The following is a 22,455-nucleotide window of genomic DNA, read 5'->3' as shown; positions in this document are numbered from 1 at the left end:
CTTTGTCCTCCAACAATAAACCCCGACATCAATAACCCATGACGTTTTGGGTCCAAATATCGGTGAAAATGTGTCCTCTCCATTTTATAGTTGAAAACTGATGTTATGCAATGTGTTAATGTTAAATATGCGATATATTCAATCTAAAAGCAACCCTAACATTGATGCTCATTTGGCACACTGAAAAGTGGCGTGGCAATTTCACCCAAATGCGCACTTCCAAAAAATATGGCCATCAGTTCTGTTGCCGTACGCGCAGCTCTTACAGCCAATGCAGCGACGGCACTCGGACACGTTCGCAAGCGCCTTCCGTGTATAGCCTTAAACACACTGTTGGGGCAAGTGCTGTTAGCGAGCGCCTATTAAGCCCAGCGTGGCGTCATACACACACAACCCACGCACATTAAAACTCACACTTTTGCATCTATAATCGTTGCATTGTGCGTGCGCATGGATGTGAGAACGTATGCGAGTTTAAGACATCATTATGACTTGAGAAAAGCGAGTGGGTCGGGCTTGAGCAGGACACGTGGTGGAGACTGATGGAGAGGCGGCCACGCCGAGGGAACGCGCCCCAGCGGTCACCCTCCACGATGGAGCGACGAAATTAGTCCGTGTGACGGTGCGCCAGCTGCCGTCTTGTTTAAATCTTCTAAATAGGAAATAAACAAGCGTTCTAATAGATGTTTAAAATGTGTAAACATTTGAAAATGAAAAGAAACACGATTTCTTTGGCTTTTAATGTGGTGAGAAACAAAACACAAAGCAGTACAACTACTTCACTGGCTATTATCACAATTCAACATTACTTGTATCGCGCCCCACAACACAAATCTCATTTATTAAAGCAACCGTTTTCAACCCGGGGACACAGGCTGCAGGATGGATACCGTGCAGAACGAAGGGTAATGGATGGGTCACTATATCCTGCACAAGAGATTTGAGCCACGTGGAGTTCATCAGAGGAAGATTCCACACGCGATAGTTGTGTGTGCAGGCAGTCCCGCCATTGTATGCGATATAATTTCGAGCCGGTTTTAGGTTTTAACCTACGATGGTGATTGGCCGTTGGCTAGGAAAGCGGGCATTAAGGGTTGTTTCTCTTAATTGGATGTGGGCCTGAGCAGGCCACACGATGCCAATAAGGGATGGCAGGCCAGTGGTCGAGACGAGCAGTGGAGCAGCAGCTGAAGGGAATCGCCCAGGAAGACATCCACGCAGTGCAATCGCTATGCCCGAGCAACTCTTGGCGCGCCAATGCAGCGGTGCGAGCGCCATGAGTGAGCGGGAAGCTGGGGAGGAGGGGGCAGCGTAGGGAGCAGTGGTGTTGATTGGGGGGTGGTGGGGGGTACTACCACACTTAACAGGTTGAGAACGCCTCCATTAATTAGGGGGGGGGGGCGATGAAATCAGACAAACGCTTTTTGATGGGGAGTTTATTTAGAGCGTCCCGGGTTCACTTCAAATGCCAGCACGCGTGAAATACAGAAAAGTGCGGCACACCCCTTGGCTTTTATCAACGTTCAACGTTCAGCGGAGAGCAAAGCAACATCGGGAATGACGAACAAAAACATTTAAATCGCTAACCTCGGGCGGCCAATTTAGTGCACGTTTAATTAAAAGGCACGACGGAAATGAGCGCGATCAAATTAAACACGTCAAAGACGCGCGCGTGTTACAGGGAATGGCCTGCCAGGATCGTGGCGCACAGAATAAGAATATTGATAAACGGATTAAAAAAATACATTTAGCGCATCTCGCACTAAACATGGGTAAGCCATACACATTGAAAGCAAATATGAAACTTAAATAACGCTGAATTGTTGTTGTATAATATAGATATATTATTGTGGTATAATAATCAGCGTAGGTTGTATAGATGTATTTGTTTTGTTTATCAAGTCCGACTTGAATCGACACACCCCCTCTTCAGCTCGGAGTAACAATCACCTTGGTCGAATGCTGGACGGATTAACTTAAACTGTACGGTTTCGTTGCATGTTATTACTTGACCTAATAGGCGTGTAACAATACATCAATGGATGAATATAAATGCTTTGCACATAACGACACGTGCAATAGATTGCGTGTACAAGAATCGTGATATTACAATATTATCAGATGTCGATCGGTTCATGAAATTCTCTACAGGCACTAGAGGCGCTACACACACCGCAGTGGAAACAACAAAAATCAATCATTGTATTGAATTGTGAACCCCACCCCTCCAATCACGGCAATCCATTGAATGCCGATGGGGACAGAGTGTTACATGCCTACTAACAAGGCAGCCAAAGCAATATCCGACGGCAGTTTCCGATTACCATGCAAATCGGGCACAACGGACAAAGCCGCACACGGCTTCACCCCGTCTTGATTGAGGTCCGAGCGTTCCGTGTGGGCGTGACAAGCGGGTTACGCGCGCCAGCTCCAGACGGTAGCGCTGGTCACCCTCAGCTTGGCATTGGAGTTAACGCGTTTACGTAAACAAAACTTTGGCCTAAAAGTAGATTCAAAACAATACGCTATTATCGGAGCCTGCAAGCTGGCAGGCTGCAGCTCGGAAACCTATGGACTTTTCTGGGCTACCGTCTTATGCAAGCAAATGGGACACATTCAACCACCCCCGCCTGAATAATGGTTTCTATGTAATCTTATTTTGCGTTCTGTTCTAATAAAAAAACGACAATCCCAGTCACGGTGCACGCGTGAAGGAGGCCATCTCGTCTAATTTTTTTTGCACGGCACTTTGTTACGTCTGTACCCGTCGCGTCGCTGTGGGGCCACCCAGGAAAAAGTGGTGGATCGCCATTTACACCGCGCTAACAAAAAAAATGTATCGCTCAAGTGGTTCGTCGGTACGTCCGTCTCTTAAGGCTCGAGGACTGTTAATTGCCGGCAGCTCTTTGAAAAGCACGGCAGCTGCTGATATAATGAGTGCAGGAAGCATGCAAAACACGCCGACCGTTCCGTCGGTCCTCAGGCTCGCGCAGTGCGTGTGGCTTTTGGCGCGTTACGAGGGAGGCGCGCGGTGGGCTGGTGACCAAGTTTCAAATACCGACTGTGACGTGGCTCTTAGCTTCATCTCACAACTAAAGAAAACAAACCCCGGGAGGCAATCCACCAGGAGTACAAAAACCATCTGGTCAAAGTTCCTGGCAACAAGAGCTTTCCTTTATGAAGTTAACTTTAATGAAACAAAGATTAAGTTCAATTTTTATTGCGCCCATAACAATCAAATATCAGAGCAATTTTTTTTTATCCTAGGGGATCCTCCCCAATGGCAGCTTGTCCCTGTGCAGCACAACGGGGGAACACATAAGACTGGCCTGAATGTGTGCATTTGTGAACCAGTTTTGGGGCAATTGGTGGTTGCAATTAATCGATTTAATTTCTCCAAATCTGGCACACGGCCCTGCTGTTTTAGGTGTGACACCGAGTAACCCTGCTGAGGATTTCTTTCATCGGCGTAAAAACAAGCACCATTGTTTTTTTTTTGGTTTCACAGCTACCTATGAAAACAGCTCGAGAGGCGTTAAAACGACGGTGCCATCCATGGCTGGTTGAGCGGCGCAGGCCCTCAGTAGGAGAAGCGCATGGCCTGCGTGTACTCGAGCTTGTCGAGGCTCGGGTAGCAGGCAAACTGGATCATCGGAGGAGGGCCGCACATGAGGATGAGGACATCATCCGCCGGAGGGGGAAGGTGGTCGCGGATCATCTCGGCTGTCACAAAACCCTTGCCGAAATCCCAGTCTGTCGGGAAGAATCAAACAGAGGTGCCTGAATGAACGGCGGGATCTGAACACAAGCGCTCACGTACAGGTCCTCGCAGCCAAGCGATCACAGTTCAATCATCCCATGCGAGGAGAAACAATTGTGACATTAACGGAGCAATAATACAAAACAAATGTTGCGGTAATCCGTTACTTTTGAACATCATATTGAGGGCCTTGGGCCTCCACAATTACCCCAGGCAAGCGAAGATCCATTGATTTGCCGATAAAAATCGATTCTTGAGCCAAACACACGCGCATCGAACTGTACACATTTACATTATTTACTTGTATATAAATGTTAAATTCAGGGTGAGAGAATGACACTAAACATGAGACAAGCAGTACAAAGCGGATGGCACATACGAGACAAGAAAGAATAGATTCATTGAATTACATTGCGATCCTGTATCGTGGCAATTCATCGACTTTCAGGTGGGAAGGGGGAGTGGGGGGGGCGAGGATGGATTGGTGGATTAATCCCAAGTAGCACACCCCGACGTACCTTCCGTGGCAGTGTCGAGCGTGAACCACAGATTGAACTTGTTGGGGTGACGTGCCTGGATCTCCTCCAACTCATCACGAAGCAGGATGTCCTTCTCTGTCTGAGAAGAGAGGTGGCGAGATGTTAATTCCCTCGACCGGTATACAAGAGGTTGTGGGGTCGATCCTGACCCCGACGCCTGTTGTATATTTGGAGTTTGCATGTTCTCCCCGTGGGCGCGTAGATTTTTTTTCTCGGTGCTCCGGTTTTTCCCTTCACATTTAGAAACATGAGTTTAAGAGTATTTGGCTATACATTTCCACACTATAAGCCACTTCGTTGAGCTATCATTTGTAGCCAGGTTGCTTCTGAAAAAGAGCTACATAACTCAGTGGGCCTTCTCACACAGCTTAGAGGTCGCGGTCTGAGCTTGGCTGTGTTCGCTCCAGCGCTGTCCTCCAGACAGTCTCGTCCCTTCACCTGATGAAGGCCGCTTGTGTTGTGGCCGAAACGTCGTGAGAATATTATTGTGTTATTTTATTTTATCAATTTATTATTTTATTCTCATTCTACGTGACTTTACCGAAAGAACCAAAGAAGATGAACCCTTGCAGTCACGAAAGCTTTAAATCGAAATAGAAAAATAAAGTTTAGTTTAAAAGATGTAGGGTGTAAGGCAGGGTGGATGGGCAGGTATGGCAAACGGGTGGCCGGACGGGCGGATAGCAGCAAGTAGGTAAAAGACGATCCCAAAAAAATATACAACGCCGGCATATCGGTCAAAACAACTGCATGTTGTTTTCTCGCGCAGTTAAGAAAAAAGAAATGGCACAATAAAAAACACATTTTAAAAATACAGCCCAAGATGTTCATCATTTATGTGTCACTTGCTCGCGGCGAGAGCGAGCGTCGTCAGTAGCGAGACGGAGCACGCTCGTTGGTCACAGCGCGAGCGGTTGGACTGCTGCCACGAGCACAGCTTTCCCTTCAGGAGGCGAGGAAGCTCAAAAAATACACGTGCTTTTTTTGTGGTGTGCTAAATGTCACTTTCCAGCCAGTTTGTCACACTTGTCAAAAGTTGCCAGCGGTCACGGCCGTGAGAAGATGTACTCCCGCGGCACGACACGCAATACGCTTCCGAAAAACAGCAGTGCGGCAGCTGACAAGCTTGAAATGTTGCTCTCTTCCATGTTGATTTTTATTGTTTTGTTTCTAAGGGTGCCCTTTTTCGTGTTGCCCAATTTATTTTTCACATACACCACGATTGCTGATTTTTAATTTTTATTTAAAGCTTTCGTGACTGCAGGGATTCATATTCTTGGTTCTTTCGGTAAAGTCACGTAGAAGGGAAACAATAAAATAATAAAAATATAAAACAATAAAATTCTCACGACGTTTCGACTGCAACACAAGCAATCATCATCAGGTGTGAAAACCACAGCAAGAACATTTTTGAAAAAAGTGGCGTTTTTTTTAACGTTAGCACCACGGACAGCGATTTGGCAGTTATTCAGATGGACTAGTCCATGTTCGGAAAAGAAGAGGGGGGAGACGAAAATAATGGATGCGGTCTGAAAGCCACCGTAAGCGTGAACAATCAATTAAGACCCGAAATGGTTTATCAAATCCTTCCAATGATTGCTAAGCCAGAATCCATCTTCTCGGTTGAAATTGTCTCTGTTTGTATATGTCGATAGCCTCATGAACGAATCTCTCATGGTAGCCAGATGGCTCGCAGAGAACCTCCGTCTTGGAGAAGTCAATGTCATGTGAGCCTACTGAATTATAACAGTGATCTGCCACGGCCGAGGTGTTGGTCCTACCGTGTTTTAGGTCTGCTTTGTGTTCACGGATGCGGTCCGAGATATGTCGTTTGGTTTCTCCAATGTAACTACTACCACAGAGGCAACTTAGTTTGTAGACGCCAGGGTACTGTATGTCCGGAATCACATCTTTTACAGATGGAACCAGATCACGGATTTTATGTAATGTGTTGAATCGGACCTGGATCTTGTGTTTGATTTTGGAGATATTTTTTTGTGATCCCCGCAATGTAGGGTACAGTGATGGTTTTGAATGGCTCCTCAAGAGGGTCCTTCTTCATAGTTGGAGTGATAGCTTTGCGGATTGTGTAGTCGGAGTAACCATTAGCCTTAAGAGCTTGGTGTATGTCAGGGGCGGAGCCAGGATTTCAGGCCAGGGTGACATTCAACAAATTTTTATTTCAAGAATGATTAGAGAGTCAGGCTGTTGAACTAGACGCCATCGGTTGGCGACACACTGACAATGCAGTTGCACGGAGTCCGCCAGACCGAGTGTCGTACACTTACACGCAGAATGTCACCCCTGTCACCCCCCCTGGCTCCGCCCCTGGTGTACGTCCTTGAGTTCACTGGCTACGTGTTCCTGGTCGGATATGCATTGGGCTCTATGGTGCAGAGTCTTTATGAGGGAATTTCTGGGATGGATGGTGGTTGGAATCCGGTTTCAGGTAAGCATCCGTATGGGTAGCTTTCCTGTATACAGAGTGGCTCATTGAACCATCAGGTCTCTTTTTAATTAGGACATCCAAAAGAGGTAGCTTGCCATCTTTTTCGACTTCCATGGTAAATCTGATGGCTGGGTGTATGGAATTGATGTGGTGGAGGAATGTCTAGAGCAGGCCGGCCATGTGGCCAGATGACAAAAGTGTCATCCACGTACCTCTGGAGAAATTTGAGACAGACGCCATCCAGACTGCCACTCTGCGCCCAACCTTATGGAAGAGGTACGTGGATGACACTTTTGTCATCTGGCCACATGGCCGGCCTGCTCTAGACCAATTCCTCGACCACATCAATTCCATACACCCAGCCATCAGATTTACCATGGAAGTCGAAAAAGATGGCAAGCTACCTTTTTTGGATGTCCTAATAAAAAAAGAGACCTGATGGTTCAATGAGCCACTGTCTACAGGAAAGCTACCCATACGAATGCTTACCTGAAACAGGATTCCCACCACCATCCATCCCAGAAGAATTCCCTCATCAAGACTCTGCACCATAAAGCCCAATGCATATCCGACCAGGAACATATAGCCAGTGAACTTAAGCACGTACACCAAGCTCTTAAGGATAATGGTTACTCCGACTACACAATCCGCAAAACTATCATTCCAACAATGACGAAAGACCGTCTTGAGGAGCCTTTCAAAACCATCACTTTACCCTACATTGCGGGGATCACAAAAAATCTCCAAAATCTTGAATAAACACAAGATCCAGGTCCGATTCAACACATTACATAAAATCCGTGATCTGGTTCCGTCTGTAAAAGATGTGATTCCAGACATACAGTACCCTGGCGTCTACAAACTAAGTTGCCTCTGTGGTAGTAGTTACATTGGAGAAACCAAACGACATGTCTCGGACCGCATCCGTGAACACAAAGCAGATCTAAAACACGGTAGGACCAACACCTCGGCTATGGCAGATCACTTTTATAATTCAGTAGGCTCACATGACATTGACTTCCCCAAGACAGAGGTTCTCTGCAAGCCATCTGGCTACCATGAGAGATTCGTTCATGAGGCTATCCACATATACAAACACAGAGACAATTTCAACCGAGAAGATGGATTGTGGCTTAGCAATCATTGGAAGGATTTGATCAACCATTTCAGGTCTTGATTGTTCACGCTTACGGTGGCTTTCAGACTGCATCCATTATTTTCGTCTCCCCCCCCTCTTTTCCCAACATAGATGGACTCGTCCATCTGAATAACTGCCAAATCACTCTCCGTGGTGCTAACGTTAAAAAAAGCCACTTTTTTCAAATTTTCTTGCTGTGGGTTTCACATCTGATGATGATTGCTTGTGTTGCAGTCGAAACGTCGTGATAATTTTATTGTTTTATTATTTTATTGTTTCCCTTCTACGTGACTTTACCGAAAGAACCAAGAATATGATTGCTGATTTGTTTTAATAACTGCAAAAACATGAGCGGATATATATCAGTCCCGAGTACGAGCTGGCAAAACAACATGCAATACATCCACGGAACAGCCATAGACTGCAAAAAAAAATTCACAGCTTAAGATGCATAATCATGTTTTCACTATACAATTTAAATTTGGAATGTTCGTGAGGTTTAATGATTTCTTAAAAGTGGCAAGATTATATGGTACAGAATCTCTGGCCATGTTCATCAACGCATTGTCACGATGACTATTAACAAAGGCAGAAACGAGGCATAGATTTCCGGTTGAAAAGAATTATTACGCTCAACGTACATCCATGAAATCAAGCATGCTAGGGCCAATTAATTTGTATTTGTATGCTGCAATTACTCTGACCCCTACAGCCACAAGAGGCACTACACAATGCCATTTTTTTTACGAATCACAACCCCACATTGCAACACTACATTGACTTACAATGGGAAGGGGGGGGGTGAATTATTGACATATCAACTGGGAACCAATAGAAAATTATATTATAATAAAAGCTAAAAAATTCCCCCGTCTGCCTGTACCTGATTAGCGAAGATCAGCGAGCAAGTGGTGTGGTCGTCAGAAGACTTCATCACCTGCCGAACAAGCTGCAGCATCGGGGTGATCCCTGTTCAATGTAAAAAGAAACAACGGACGACATCGCCAAAGCCTCAAGCGAATTCAAAAGAACGCGTGTTGTAGCAACTACCTCGCTCGGCAAACACACAAGGTAAAAGGCCAAGGTGCAGCACTGCCAATTCTTTCTCATGCCACTGAAGGGGACCCCCGCCCCACCCTTTGAATTAGAAGAGGGAGCTCTAGAGCGGCAGCCCTCTATATGGTATTTGGCCTACTCTTCCATCTTAAAAAACGTGGAAGTACCCACACTGTACCTCACCACATGCGACCCCGCTGATTGACTGATGTGACCCATGATACTGCTGCTGGATGTACAGAGGCCATGCCGGGAGATCAAAGCAGTGGCCTCTGAAGTGCAAGTCCGTGGCAGCAGCATCCCCTTAGCAACACGTAAAAAACACACATTAAAATAACCTGCAATAAATTAAGTTCTGCATCAAATGTGTAATTATAATAATAGGGGTTTTTTTTTCTTCTCAAGGCTAACATTCATCATGCAAACATGGCATTTAGACGCGATGTGACAGACAGGAGCTCAACTGACCTGTGCCACCGGCAATCATCCCAACCTTGGTAACCTTTTTAATTTTGGGCTCCGACTTCTTGTCCGGACGGATGGCAAATTCACCTTGACATGAGACCAAAAGAGACCAATGAAAATATATTTTAAAAAAGATAAAAATATAAAGCAATGCAGATGGAGTTAAAAGGCAATATATTTTAAAAATATATATTCTTAAACAGATTTTTCTTGAAGAAGAAACGCAAAGAAAAAGGCATCAAATCAAATTCATAAATGACAACATATTATTGACAATGAATTACTATGTAATGAGACACACGCATTAAAATATAATGATGTTCTGATTAAAAATAAATGCATGTATATGGGATGACCCCAAGGACCTTTAGTGGCACGTTACTGACATCTTTGTGAAACGTGACACGTCTGTGCAAAGTTATTTTTAGCCATCTGATGCTGCCCATCAAGCAGGATAGAGCGTCCGCTATCTTGTGGCTTGTGCCAGTGAAGTGTGGTTAGAACTACCCTAGCGCAATGTGCGACGTTCGTCACTGCCGTGGTCTCAACTAATTTACACAACGGCTCAAAATTAATGTGCACAATGTTTTATCGTGTGTGGGAGTGAAACGAAACATGCTGCCATTTATGTATCTATAATTTATTTCACAACGTACGTAGCCAGCAGTGCTAATTGGAGGTGCGGGGGGGGAAGGACAAACTAAACACACAAAGCAGCTCGAGAGAAATGAGTTTCCAATTTAGATTTTAAAGTGCATAGCTCCATTGGCATGAGCGTATATCGTGTTCGTTTTTAAATAACTGCAATCATGACAGCTATTCATATAGCGTGGAGAGTCACATTTTAAAATACAACACATCAAAAGAAACAGATCCCGTCAGAAGCCTCACTGGGCAGTGCAACCCTTCGTGTTGAAGAACGGCCCACGGAAGTGGATATCGCAGAACTTATTTTAAGATCCCTTTAAGTAAGCTCTGGTGCACACAGTAGGGGGCAGCACGTTGCCATAAAACTTGTGACAGACAAGTCACCGTCTAAGAATTTTATATGCACACAGCTGTGATTTGACCATATTAATTGGAGAAGCGAATGTAACGGGGATCTTTTTTTTCGTGCAGTCATTGGAGAATGGGCTCTGACCATCAACTTGCTACACTTGAGAATGCAGTTTAATTACAACATAATCTACATGAGACAACGGTTCTTCATGCGAGTTTATGGGTCTCTTTGTAAGCCAATGGGTGGGATCTCTACATCATTGGTGACTGGGCCAAGGCCATCAAAGCGGTCCCAGTTGAGCACCCATCTTAATAAAATACAGAACATCGGCTGTGCGCCGGTTCAGCACGTTTACCTGTGGTTCCATTTTTGGTAGAGTTTATATGTGGACACGCATAACAATAACCAACACACACAAGTACATTCGTTATTCGTTTGTGTGGCAACGGTGCAAAGCAGAGCGCTGCTTTACGTGGAGCTTGGCGATAGACATGTGCAGATGGTGGGCGGGATGGGCAGCGCGGGACCCTTACCGTTGCCGTTATAAACCAGCAGACCACTTGGTCCGCGGAACTCGATGGCGTCACCCAGTGGCAGGCTGTCCAAGTACTGGGACATCTTGCCTCCCTCGGGGAACTTGGGGTGAACACCCTTCAGGTACACCTACAGTACACAACACAAGCCACGCGCGTTTCGTAGGTTTAACGACGGGTTGTTAACGACACCCGGTAATACCGGTAATCCGTTTTCAGAAGCGATTTGCAGTTGCTACGGTCAGGGTCCGCTTACCATTTCCAGTGCAGATTGAGTGAACATACCGTTTGGCACCGTGCGCTAACGTACAGATGGCACGGTGGGCCATGCGCATGTCGGCCTCATGCTTCAGTTAAAGGGTAAAGGTGCAACCCTGAAATTGCTTTCCTTGGTCATGCCACTGCTGGCAAAAGAGCCTCCACGAAGAGGGGCATTGGTCTACTCTTCCACGCTGAGGAGACATCTTAAATGTGGCGTAGCCACGCTTCACCACACCACACACTCCACCTGCTCATTGACTGCGATGTACCCACACGTACAGAATCATAATCTTGATTTAGACTGGAGGAATCCGATGAGATATGAAGCTCTTTTTCACAGATGTCCAGTACAGCGGGTGGACAGAGCTGCTGGTGGAATTTAATACACTTTCCCCTCTTAGTTCAGCTGACACCCTGGGAGATGGCATCAAACCAGTGACCTCTGGATTACAAGTCCAGTGTGCTCACCATGACACCACTGCGATGGCTCCCTTCGTTTCTCAGTTAAAAAAGGTAAAACGTGCATGTTTAATGCTATAAACTTTTCTACGTGGGGCGAATTGCCAAACGGTTTTCTTCATCTGGTTACCGTTAATGCAAAAACAACATTAACAAACCCAGCTTTATGTTCTGTGTAATCTGAAAAAAGTGCTACAATTAAAGAGTTGCACGGAGAAAGTAAAAGCGCTACAGAAAACCTTTTGCCCTCTCTTTGGAAGACAGCGTCATATTGTTAGCCGTTTGTGTTATTTATTTGTTAAAAGGTAATGAGATGACGTTTATTTATTTATTTCAACATGGGTGCAATTATGCCTTGCTTGTGTAATGAAGCACATGCATTGGGATATACAGCGAGCAAAAGCTGGACTCTTCACTGCAAAAAGTGAAATTCAACATTAATTTCCACAAGCGTCTATCTTCAAGTGGTTTGCATTTCGCTCGACCGCAGTTGAGAGATACGCTTTGCGGTGCCCAGGATGGTTGCGAGGGCTCGCCAATCACAAAGGTTGCGAGTTCAAATCCTGACTTGGGGGGGGAGGGGGTCGAAATAGCCCATCATCCCTTCGGGGGTCCAGAAAATTAACACCGCTTTGTGGAGAAGTCAGTGGTTTTCCTCCTTTGGCCAGACCAGAGGTCGGCAACCAAGACAAGAGCAGACATTTTTTTTCGAATTCTGTACGCGACGGTCCTCAATAAATAACATCACGAAGCAGTCCCTTGAAGAGCCGCATGTGGCTCCAGAGCCACAGGATGCCGACCCCTGCCCATGGTGAACTGGACTCCCATGGTGAACTGGACTCCCATGGTGAACTGGACTCCCATGGTGAACTGGACTGCCATGGTGAACTGGACTGCCATGGTGAACTGGACTGCCATGGTGAACTGGACTCCCATGGTGAACTGGACTCCCATGGTGAACTGGACTCCCATGGTGAACTGGACTCCCATGGTGAACTGGACTGCCATGGTGAGCTGGACTCCCAAGGAGAACTGCACTCCCATGGTGAACTGGACTGCCATGGTGAACTGGACTGCCATGGTGAACTGGACTGCCATGGTGAACTGGACTCCCATGGTGAACTGGACTCCCATGGTGAACTGAACTCCCATGGTGAACTGGACTGCCATGGTGAACTGGACTCCCAAGGAGAACTGCACTCCCATGGTGAACTGGACTGCCATGGTGAACTGGACTGCCATGGTGAACTGGACTGCCATGGTGAACTGGACTCCCATGGTGAACTGGACTCCCATGGTGAACTGGACTCCCATGGTGAACTGGATTGCCAAGGTGAACTGGACTCCTGGGCTAGACTCACCCCCCTACCCCCCATAGGAATGTGGAATTCCCACCACTGGCTCATGGCAGTAAACAGGATATGAGCACTGCTTCAATGCTAATTGCAGCAGGAAATCACAGACTTTGACACAGGAGCACACAAAAATAAAACCTGCAGGAGCCTACAAGCCCAAAACATGGAAGCCTCTAAGCAGAACCTGAGGAGGCTTTGTGTATAATCTACACAAATCTACACAATAGATGATTCTAAGCATTTCATCGTTTCGTCAATTCGACAATATATTATTAGTCTCATTTTTTCCATTCCATACGTGTCACTTCTCTTTTCTTTCGTATTGCTTCATACAGCTTTTTTTGTGCCTTTAGCCTAAATGTAACTTCAACATACCATTTACATTTAATCGTACATTATTTATCTAACAACGCAATAGAACACATGTATTGTAAAGCCGAAGAATCAACTTCAATCAATACAATCAATGCATCATTCCATGTCTAGTGTGAATCCAATATTGGTGTTTGCCCTCGAGTCATGTCATATTTTTTTCATTTTCAAAGAGTTAGGACCTATAAATTAAATCTCACTCCACTTTGGCTGTAATCTTGTTCATCGAATTGGGTCACATGCCTCACTTGAAACGTGGCTTATTGGATTTTAGGATATATATATTTTTATATATATGTATGTGGCGGCACTATGATCATGATGCAAGTTGTGCTTTCTAGAAAGAACCATTAATGTATTCATTGACTTCACAGCACAAATAAACATTGATTCATAAATGATTGGGTTAAGCCTCAATGATCTGGCCCAATTTGTGTTGCAAGACCATCCACCATTAAACATACTAAAACCAAATGAAATTTCCACGTTTACGGACGTTCAATTTTTCTGGTTACGTCGGGTGGCGGAGGGTCTTACAACAAAGTTTGGCCAGATCATTACGTAGCCCAAACCAAAAAAAAAAATCTATCATGAGCCATGACATTGCTTGCAAGTGCTCACAGGTTCACGCGACATTCACCTTGACGACGAGGTCAACGTAACCCTTGTTGTCGTCGCTCGACACGGGTGTGTATGGGCGCACCACCAGGTTCCCATCAAAGGTGGCCGACAGGTAGATGTGCTGACCTGTGCGTACAACAGACAAGCAGAGACACCAGCCGTAGTGGTCTTACTACTCCTCCTGCAAGCATCCACACGACCGCAACCACTGGTAAATAAACTTGGCGAGGGCTTACCGAGTTGCAGCGTTCGGACGCAGTGAACAAACGCAACGCACACACAAACACCTCGTCCTCGGCTCTAAATCTGAATACATACGCAAGGACCCTGTAACGCTTTCCAACACGCGTTTGTGTCCGTCCAAAGTATTGAATTAGCAATGCTGACATTACATTTCAAGCCGCACAACAGGATGACGTTGCACGTGATGCAGTCTCGCGAGGAGAGGGGGGGGGACGCGGCGTTCATGTCAGCCAGCAGCGCTTTGGCCAGTGTTCAACAGAGTCTATCCCTGATCGTGAAGCCACTTTATTCAACACCGAATAAACAGATGTTGGTGCATCCTCGCTTAATGCATTCGAAGACAGACAGCACTAATGCAATAACGCTTTTTCAATCTTAGTTTGGAGGGCATTAGCAAGTTTAAAGAAACTGTAAATCTTGATTGACAGAGAGTGAGAGAGACTTCTTGGTGGTGGTGGTGGCGGTGAAAACACGAGTCTGTGTGCGTACCCACGGGCAGGCCCAGAATGTGCCGTGGAGTTGGCAGAGCGAAGCGGAAACGTCGCGTGTCATGGCTGATGATCTGCGGTGGAGGGAGGGGGGGATGGAACATTTGACATTTACAGAAAATGCATGTGGATATCTGCACTCCAGCGCTGTTGGCGGACGGACACTTCTTGGGCAAGGGAGAATATTTTTAGGCCAGCCCTCCTGCACCTCTATTAAACATTGGCTGCAGTGCTCGGCAGATTAATTTCTTTTGAGGGTGAGGGGGTGGTTCGTTTCCATAATCGCTGTATTCGGACTGTCCCAGGCTAGACATCTACAACCGAAACCGCCTTAAAGACTAATCTCATTATATCAGGAAATCTGAACAAGCTGCCCTGGCAATGTAACCAGCGCACCCTGAATGAATTACAAATGAAGTGTCCAAATGACCTTTCACTATTCTGTAGGTACAACCAAATTAGAAATCAAAGCAGATAAGCGAAGTAACCATTGGCATGCTTTAGTCACAGTAACGATTCCTCTTTTTGTGACCACCAAATTTCGATCAATTTGAAGAGCAAAAGTGCCACACACCATGGCTCCCTCGAGGCTACCAAGTGCCTAAGACAAGCGTGCAGCCAGTTTACGCCCGTTAGTTAGCTCTCTGCCAGCCACGAGCACGGTAACATCCGTGTGCACGCTTCACCTCCTTGTCAACAAGACGCAGCGGGTACTTGATGGCCGGGTCTTTGAGGAGTACAGGCGACTTGCGCTTGCGAGCGTTCCAGAGGGTGTAAGCCACCACACCCGCAGTCGTCAGAGCGATCACCCCGAGGGCCACCACCACGCTTGTCGTCTGTGGGTGGCGGTTTGTGGGAAGCAGGAGGAACGTTAAATGCAGGGGCATACCACCGCCCCGCGTACGCGACTCAGCCGCACTGAGGTGCATGTCACAACACGTGCTTCCAGAGAATTTATGGTTACAAATCAACAAAATTAGTTTGAAATGCGAAGAGCTAAAATAAATAATTCACCCAAAAAGCCAGCCTCTGGTAGGAAAGGGTAACAAAACTTTTCTCATAGCTTTGGGGTTCAGAAGGAGTTAAAACATTTAATAAAGCAAAAGCAAACTAAAGGCAGCTCAAACAGACCAAATATAAAAACCAATACCACACAGATAACCTCTCATACTGTTCCATGAAAAGGTCGTGAGAATCAGTCAGGTTAAATAATCCAAGGAATCCATATCATTGCAAACAATAAGAACCAACCGAAATCTTTACTCGTGGCACAATGGTAGAACGCTCGTCATTATAAATTCCACCCTAGTGTGCATACCACCAATCAGCAAATCCTGAGGCTGTTGAAAGTCTTCAGGATGTATGTGGAGATGAAGAGAGGCCTCAACGACACACAAGGCTGATTTTTTAAAGAGGTGCAACTAAGATAATTATCAGTCGGCGATTCCACAATTCAGACCACCTCATTGTCAATAGTTCTAAAATCAATCACAATACACACGAGTCATTGTGATGGTTATCATCACAATCATCCCAGCTTGAAGGAAAACATTAGTCTCTGTAGATCTGACACACCATGGTATGTTTTATGAGCATCTCTCCCTTATCAAAAAAGGTGGACAAATTATTTCCTTTTAAATTAGAAATGTAATTGGTTGACATGCTCTGCCCAAGAGAAAAAATACACTTGGTGATTATACCGATTTCACAATCAGAAAGGGTTTTATCATATCTTGTTTGAGAATCATCCAAACCCTTGGAACTACAGCAATACCTTGACTTTCGTCGCTTCGCTCTTTAGTCCGATTTAATCCCAAACCTTCCACGAAATCCACGCGCCGTCTTTTCGTTTTTGAATAGAAGTCGTTCAGCGAGCATCTCTTATATTTGTGTTTATTCATATATTATTAATACTGTACTTATTTATGCGATTATACTGTAGACAATTCATAGTTCTTTTTGTGATAACAGTATAACACAAGTGTTTACTTGCACAAGAATAAAAATATTTCAAGGTATCAGTTTATTTAGTTTTGTTTATTCATTGAGTTTTGTTAATTTATTCTTGTTTATTTTTCCTTTATTTCTGTTTCGCACGAATGTATTATATAGTTACTGTAGTTATCTGCATGGTCGTTTTTATATTTACTGTAGTTATTTGCATGTACGTTTTCCCCCCGTGTCCCCTGTTGTATCTGTGTTAGTTCCCCCTACTTGGGTGTCTGTATATACATCTGAGGTTATGTTTCCCCTCTCTCGTAAATTTAGCTCTTCTGTACCTGATGATGGCTGCTTGTGTTGCAACCGAAACGTCGTACGCTATTATGTTATTTTATTATTTCTTATTTATACGTGACTTTACCGAAAAAAAAAACAAAGAGTAATTCCTGCAGTCACGAAAGCTTCAAATCAAGTCTGAACCACCTCTTCGGGGAGGTATGAGGTCTGTGTGTTGTGTTGTCTCTGCTTGTGTATCTGCCTTTGTGTCTTGGCTTGGATTTGTGTCTCTGTGCTGTCTCTGCCTGTGTGTGAGCCTTGTTGCTTCCGAGTGGGTGCTGCCATGCCCCACTTTGCTGCATACCTCATGCTGATTTGTCCCATTGTGTGCTGCCGCGCCCACCTTTGCTCCATGCATACCTCATGCTAATTTTGTCCCATTGTCTCTCAGCCTTACCTTCTCTGCCTATTTAAGGCGACTTCACTGTGTGCTTGTCTCTGTGCTGGTTCGCTCTACTTGGATGTCTGTGTGTGTGGTCTGTATTTTGAGTTTCATATTTAACTTGCAATTTAGCAATCTTTGAAACAGCGTGATCAACCGGACTATGTGTTAATTGTGTTTTGACCGACCGTCTGTGTTGCTTTATATGGTTTCCAAAATTTTGCTAAACCCTGTTTGTCTGGTATGCTTCTCTCTCTGTGTCCCCTGTTGTATCTGTGTCGAGTTCCCCCTACTTGGGTGTCTGTATATACATCTGAGGTTATGTGTTTCCCCTCTCTCGGAAATTTAGCTCTTCTGTACCTGATGATGGCTGCTTGTGTTGCAACCGAAACGTCGTACGCTATTATGTTATTTTATAACAAAGTAAGCTAAATATAAACAAAGTAAGCTAAATAAAGGTACTGCTTTGACATTCGTCCATGCTCTGGTTCCTAGCCAGACGAAAGTGCAAGATATTCCTGTACCCGCTGGTTGGCATCCTGAAATAACAATAATATCCGCTGGAGTGTAGTGGATACGAGAAGTTTAACTATTCCAGAGGTAGTCACAATACGTGTAATCAAATCTAAACAGGCCCGCATACTAATGATGATGATGATGCTGAGTTTCTGCTGCCGAGCCAGCCGAGTAAGTGTAACAGCAAGCGCTCGTCGGCGGAAAATATGCAAACACACTGGTCCCAACAGACATCGACGAAATCAAATTCAAGTCCACTCCCAGACCACAAGGACAGCACACGCCAAAGGGCGGGGTGGGAGGACGAATTCATTTTAAATTGAGCATCTTCCTGTTACGATATTTGCCAAGGGGCCTGAAAGGCAGGGGCGGTTCACTTTGGGTGGGAACTCGAACAAGCCACGAACATCGTTCCATATCCAAAACGCCTGCATAAAGCTCCTTTTATTCACCGTGTGACAGTCACACCCCGAGAGAGGGAAAAAAGGGCTGCCACCTCCACAACTACCTCCATGTATTTAGCAAACTCATAGAACAGCGGCTAAACACACATGCACGCCTCGGATTAGCATTGTTGGCTACGCACCATGCGAAAGAAGTTGAATTTGATTTTACGTACAATTTAGTGATGGGCGATCCGATTATTTAAGTGGAAGATTATTCTCCGTTGTATTTCTTACTCGAATAATAACATGCAAATAACTTTGGGGGGGGGGGGGGGAGGGCATCACAACAATGTTTCCACGTGTGTTGCTGGACGGGAGGTGATGGGCGGGGCTTGATGAACCCACGCTGCATAGTTAGTGGGCGTGGCCTGTGGGTTTTTTTTCCTGCCTTCAGGAGGCTTCCAATCAATTGACGCATCGTTCCAGTTATAAACATCTGTAATTAGCTCAGCACACTCATCTTGCAGTGTTTAGATTATTGAGCTGCTAGAAATATCCACGTGATAAGCCACCTTCGTTGAGCTACCATTTTTGGCCAGGTTGCTCCTGGCTTTACTTGGTAAGACAAAACAAGTTTTTCGATTTAAAGCTTTCGTGACTGTAAGGATTCATCTTCTTTGGTTCTTTCGGCAAGGTCACGTAGAATGAGAATAAAATAATAAAATAACACAATAAAATTCTCACGACGTTTCGGCCACAACGCAAGCGGCTTGCCACAACGAAAGAACCAAAGAAGAAAAAAAAAAGTTTTTTTTGGTAGAATTTGAATTGCTTTGTTTACTTTTGTTGTTGTAACGCTCTCACTCGCCCCGACTGGATTTGTGAAAAAGGAGCTTTATAGCTCATCGGATTCCTTCAAAGATAAATACATGTTCAGATTCTGATATGGCTCTCCATGACACTGTACAAGTATAATATCATCTGTCCACACTCACGCCTGCGGGCAACTCTAAAAATACCGTAGCAAGACGTCCAGACCTTCCCTTTGAGGATAGATGCAGGCGTTTGCGAGTTGCAAAACACATTTCTAAGGCAATGTCCTTGATGAATACGCCTGTTGTGCAACTGCTCTTACTAAACAGCATGCCATTCAATTTACGAGGCGAAACATTACCCACCGAGTATATATTTATATATCTGCATATTTACATAATTCACCCCGAATGCAGTAGTCGAATGTGTACATTGTCTGGCTTCTTAATGGTTAAGCTCTGCCTCTATAAAGCATGGCGATATTAATATCCTGAAGGCTAGTCTGCTCAAAAGGCGGACATTTATTCTCCTCAATGACACTAACAATTTAAATTCAACGCCGCAGTAAGTTGTTACCGTACAAGGCATTATTATTATTAAAGGCGAAACGGCAGCGGCGTAATTCATCATTTCCCACCAGCACCACTATTGATACAAGCATCTCCTCGCCATCATCTCCCATCACCATCACGCACCCATCGGCTCAGCCAACGCCTCATTGCCACCCCCCCAACCCAAACCATTGAGAGAGGGAAAACTCGTGGGCCATCGCTCGCACTCAGACAGAGCGGTGTGCGTGGGCGTGCCGTCGTCGTCGTCATTAAACACGAAATGGAAACGCAAGAGACGAGGCGCTTGGACTGTTTAAAAAAAATAAAACGCAGCAAACAAAAGCAAGTGTACAAGAACCATCACCACCGCCACCACCACCACTATACAACCACACCACACATTCTCAAGAGGGCCCTACGTGGTGGGCCTCACCGGCCCTGCCATCCCCCACGGCGCACACGCGACAACCCGCCCCGGGATAAACTAAAATCATAAAAAAACACACATTTAAGCCACAAGCCAGCCGTGTGCGTATTCGCTTCAAAATTGCACACGGAAGATGTGCGGGCAAGCCGTGCATCTCGTTAAAGTAAAATACTCCTTTCGAATGTGAGAGGTCTCTTAAAAAACCCAGAGGACGGTGCCAGGCAATGTCAAGTGAAGTTGGTGTCGCGCCGAAACGCCCCAGCGATGGCGATGCGGACACCACCGAAAAGGGCCCTCAAAGCGACGTCTTACCGTGCTGCTAATCATGGCTGGCGCCTGCCCTCTGCTTTACCCGTTGGGTGCCGAAGTTGAACGAACAGCGGCGTTAAAGGAACCGAAGAGGCTGCTAACGGCAACGCAACAGCAGCCTTCAACGGACAACGACTACAACATCATCATCAACAAACACGACCACAACACTCTCGTTACTGCTGCTGTAGTGCTACTGCGCCTCCCAGTTTTTATGGCGCAATTCTGGAAGATGAATTCCGCTTCCGGTAGATGGATGCTACCTTCCGAATGACGGTTGCTACCTTCCGGAAGATGGACGTTACCTTCCGGAAGATGGATGTTACCTTGAGATAGATGGATGTTACCTTCCGGTAGATGGATGTTACCTTCCGGAAGATGGATGTTACCTTCCGGAAGATGGATGCTACTTTCCGAATGACGGTTGTTACCTTCCGGAAGATGGACGTTACCTTCCGGAAGATGGACGTTACCTTCCGGAAGATGGATGTTACCTTCCGGAAGATGGACGTTACCTTCCGGAAGATGGATGTTACCTTCTGGAATATGGATGTTACCTTCCGGAAGATGGACGTTACCTTCCTGAAGATGGACGTTACTTCCAGAACATGGATGTTACCTTCCGGAAGATGGATGTTACCTTCCGGAATCTGGAAGTTACCTTCCGAAAGATGGATGTTACCTTCTGGAATATGGATGTTACCTCCCGGAAGAAGGATGTTACCTCCCGGAAGAAGGATGTTACCTTCCGGAAGATGAACGTGAAGGCCGCTTGTGTTGTGGCCGAAACGTCGTGGGAATTTAATTGTTATTTAATTTTATCAATTTATTATTTTATTCTCATTCTACGTGACTTTACCGAAAGAACCAAGGAAGATGGATATTACCTTCCGGAAGATGGATGTTATCTCCCGGTAGTAAATGTTGCGTCTTCCAGAAGCAGTAGCCTCTACCGGAGTGACCCCGAACTCCCCAGTTGTTCAACAGAATCACAACAGAATCACAATCTTTATTTAGACTGCAGCAGAATCCGATGAGCTGTAAAGCTCTGTTTCACAGATGTTCAAAAGGGGCAGGTCATAACGTTATAATAACAAACAATACCAAAACACGATAGGAGTGAAAAGTATAGGAAGTAAATAATACTGGTAGGAACGAAGTTGTAAACTGAGTGTACCAGCCTTTAATAGATTAATGTGTCCGTCCGTCCGTCCCCTTTCAATACTTTAACGAAGTGAAATCTCGTGCTGTTGGGGTGTAAAAATAAAATTGTGCAAAATTCTAATGTTCCTACCAGCCCACCCTGCAGGGACCTGTCAAAATATCTACAAATAAAACTAAACTATGTTTTTATCTAACCAGGTAAGAGTCCACTGAGCCATTAATTTCTTATTCAGAAGCGACCTGGCCCCAAATGATAGCTCAACGAAGTGGCTTATCGTGTGGAAATCCAAAGCAGCAAAATAATCTAGACGCCGCCCCCTTAATGGACATCTGTGGCAAAGAGCTTCACAGCACATCGGATTCCTCCTCCTGCAGTCTAAACAAAGATTCTGATCGTCCCAATGCTAATGACGTCTTCCAATCTTCCGGCGGCCGTAGAAGAATAAAAGAAACCCTACAAAACAACTGCGATTCTTCCAGAAGCTCTTTGCTGCCGCCGTTGCCGCGGTGACGAGGCCTACTCAATTACTCTTACAACAATTCGGCCCTTTAATTATAATTACGAGTAATTAGCAGAGCCCAGACACTTTGGCAGCTTATTTTGCAATTTGCAGTCCTAATGGCCGCCCTGGGCTTCTGAGGGTCACGTGAACAATTTTCATTAACTTTAAATCTGTGGCGTAGCTAATGGAGCATGCTCCAATGTACACAGTTTGTCATCTTTAATGCTAATGTATGATGCACCACTATATGGCATATTTAATACATTGCTAAGTGAGATTAAATTTCGTTGCCTGCTTGTAAAATGTTCATTCCACTTTTCACCACTTGGGAAATATGCAATTAATAACACTGCATTGCCCTGTACTTAATCCAGCAAAGACTCAATTG

General features: G+C 45.3%; 1 protein-coding gene across 1 annotated transcript; it reads right to left on the bottom strand.

The window, feature by feature from the left end:
* Positions 1 to 721: 721 nt before the first annotated feature.
* Positions 722 to 20,620, bottom strand: LOC116945643 (NADH-cytochrome b5 reductase 3-like). The gene is made up of 9 exons (XM_032960164.2): positions 20,404 to 20,620; positions 15,426 to 15,575; positions 14,741 to 14,813; positions 14,028 to 14,134; positions 10,941 to 11,070; positions 9,411 to 9,494; positions 8,770 to 8,855; positions 4,279 to 4,378; positions 722 to 3,753 (listed from the first exon to the last, which is right to left on the bottom strand). Exons 1-9 carry the CDS (start codon positions 20,416 to 20,418, stop codon positions 3,581 to 3,583), a joined length of 918 nt encoding a protein of 305 aa, XP_032816055.1. The 5' UTR covers positions 20,419 to 20,620; the 3' UTR covers positions 722 to 3,580.
* Between the last annotated feature and the right edge of the window lie 1,835 nt (positions 20,621 to 22,455).

Source organism: Petromyzon marinus, chromosome 24 (assembly GCF_048934315.1).
Source record: "Petromyzon marinus isolate PM22_M1 ecotype Great Lakes invasive population chromosome 24, UKy_Petmar_22M1.pri1.0, whole genome shotgun sequence".
Classification (NCBI taxonomy): Eukaryota; Metazoa; Chordata; class Hyperoartia; order Petromyzontiformes; family Petromyzontidae; genus Petromyzon; species Petromyzon marinus.
The sequence above is the reverse complement of the archived record's forward strand: the minus strand, read 5'-3'. Positions and strand labels throughout refer to the sequence as shown.

Excerpts from the sequence above, each read along its gene's own strand:
- LOC116945643 (XM_032960164.2), bottom strand. Across the intron at positions 14,135-14,740 it reads CATTCTGGGCCTGCCCGTGG|GTCAGCACATCTACCTGTCG; the intron begins GTACGCACACAG and ends TTGTACGCACAG. Across the intron at positions 4,379-8,769 it reads CGCTGATCTTCGCTAATCAG|ACAGAGAAGGACATCCTGCT; the intron begins GTACAGGCAGAC and ends CTCTCTTCTCAG.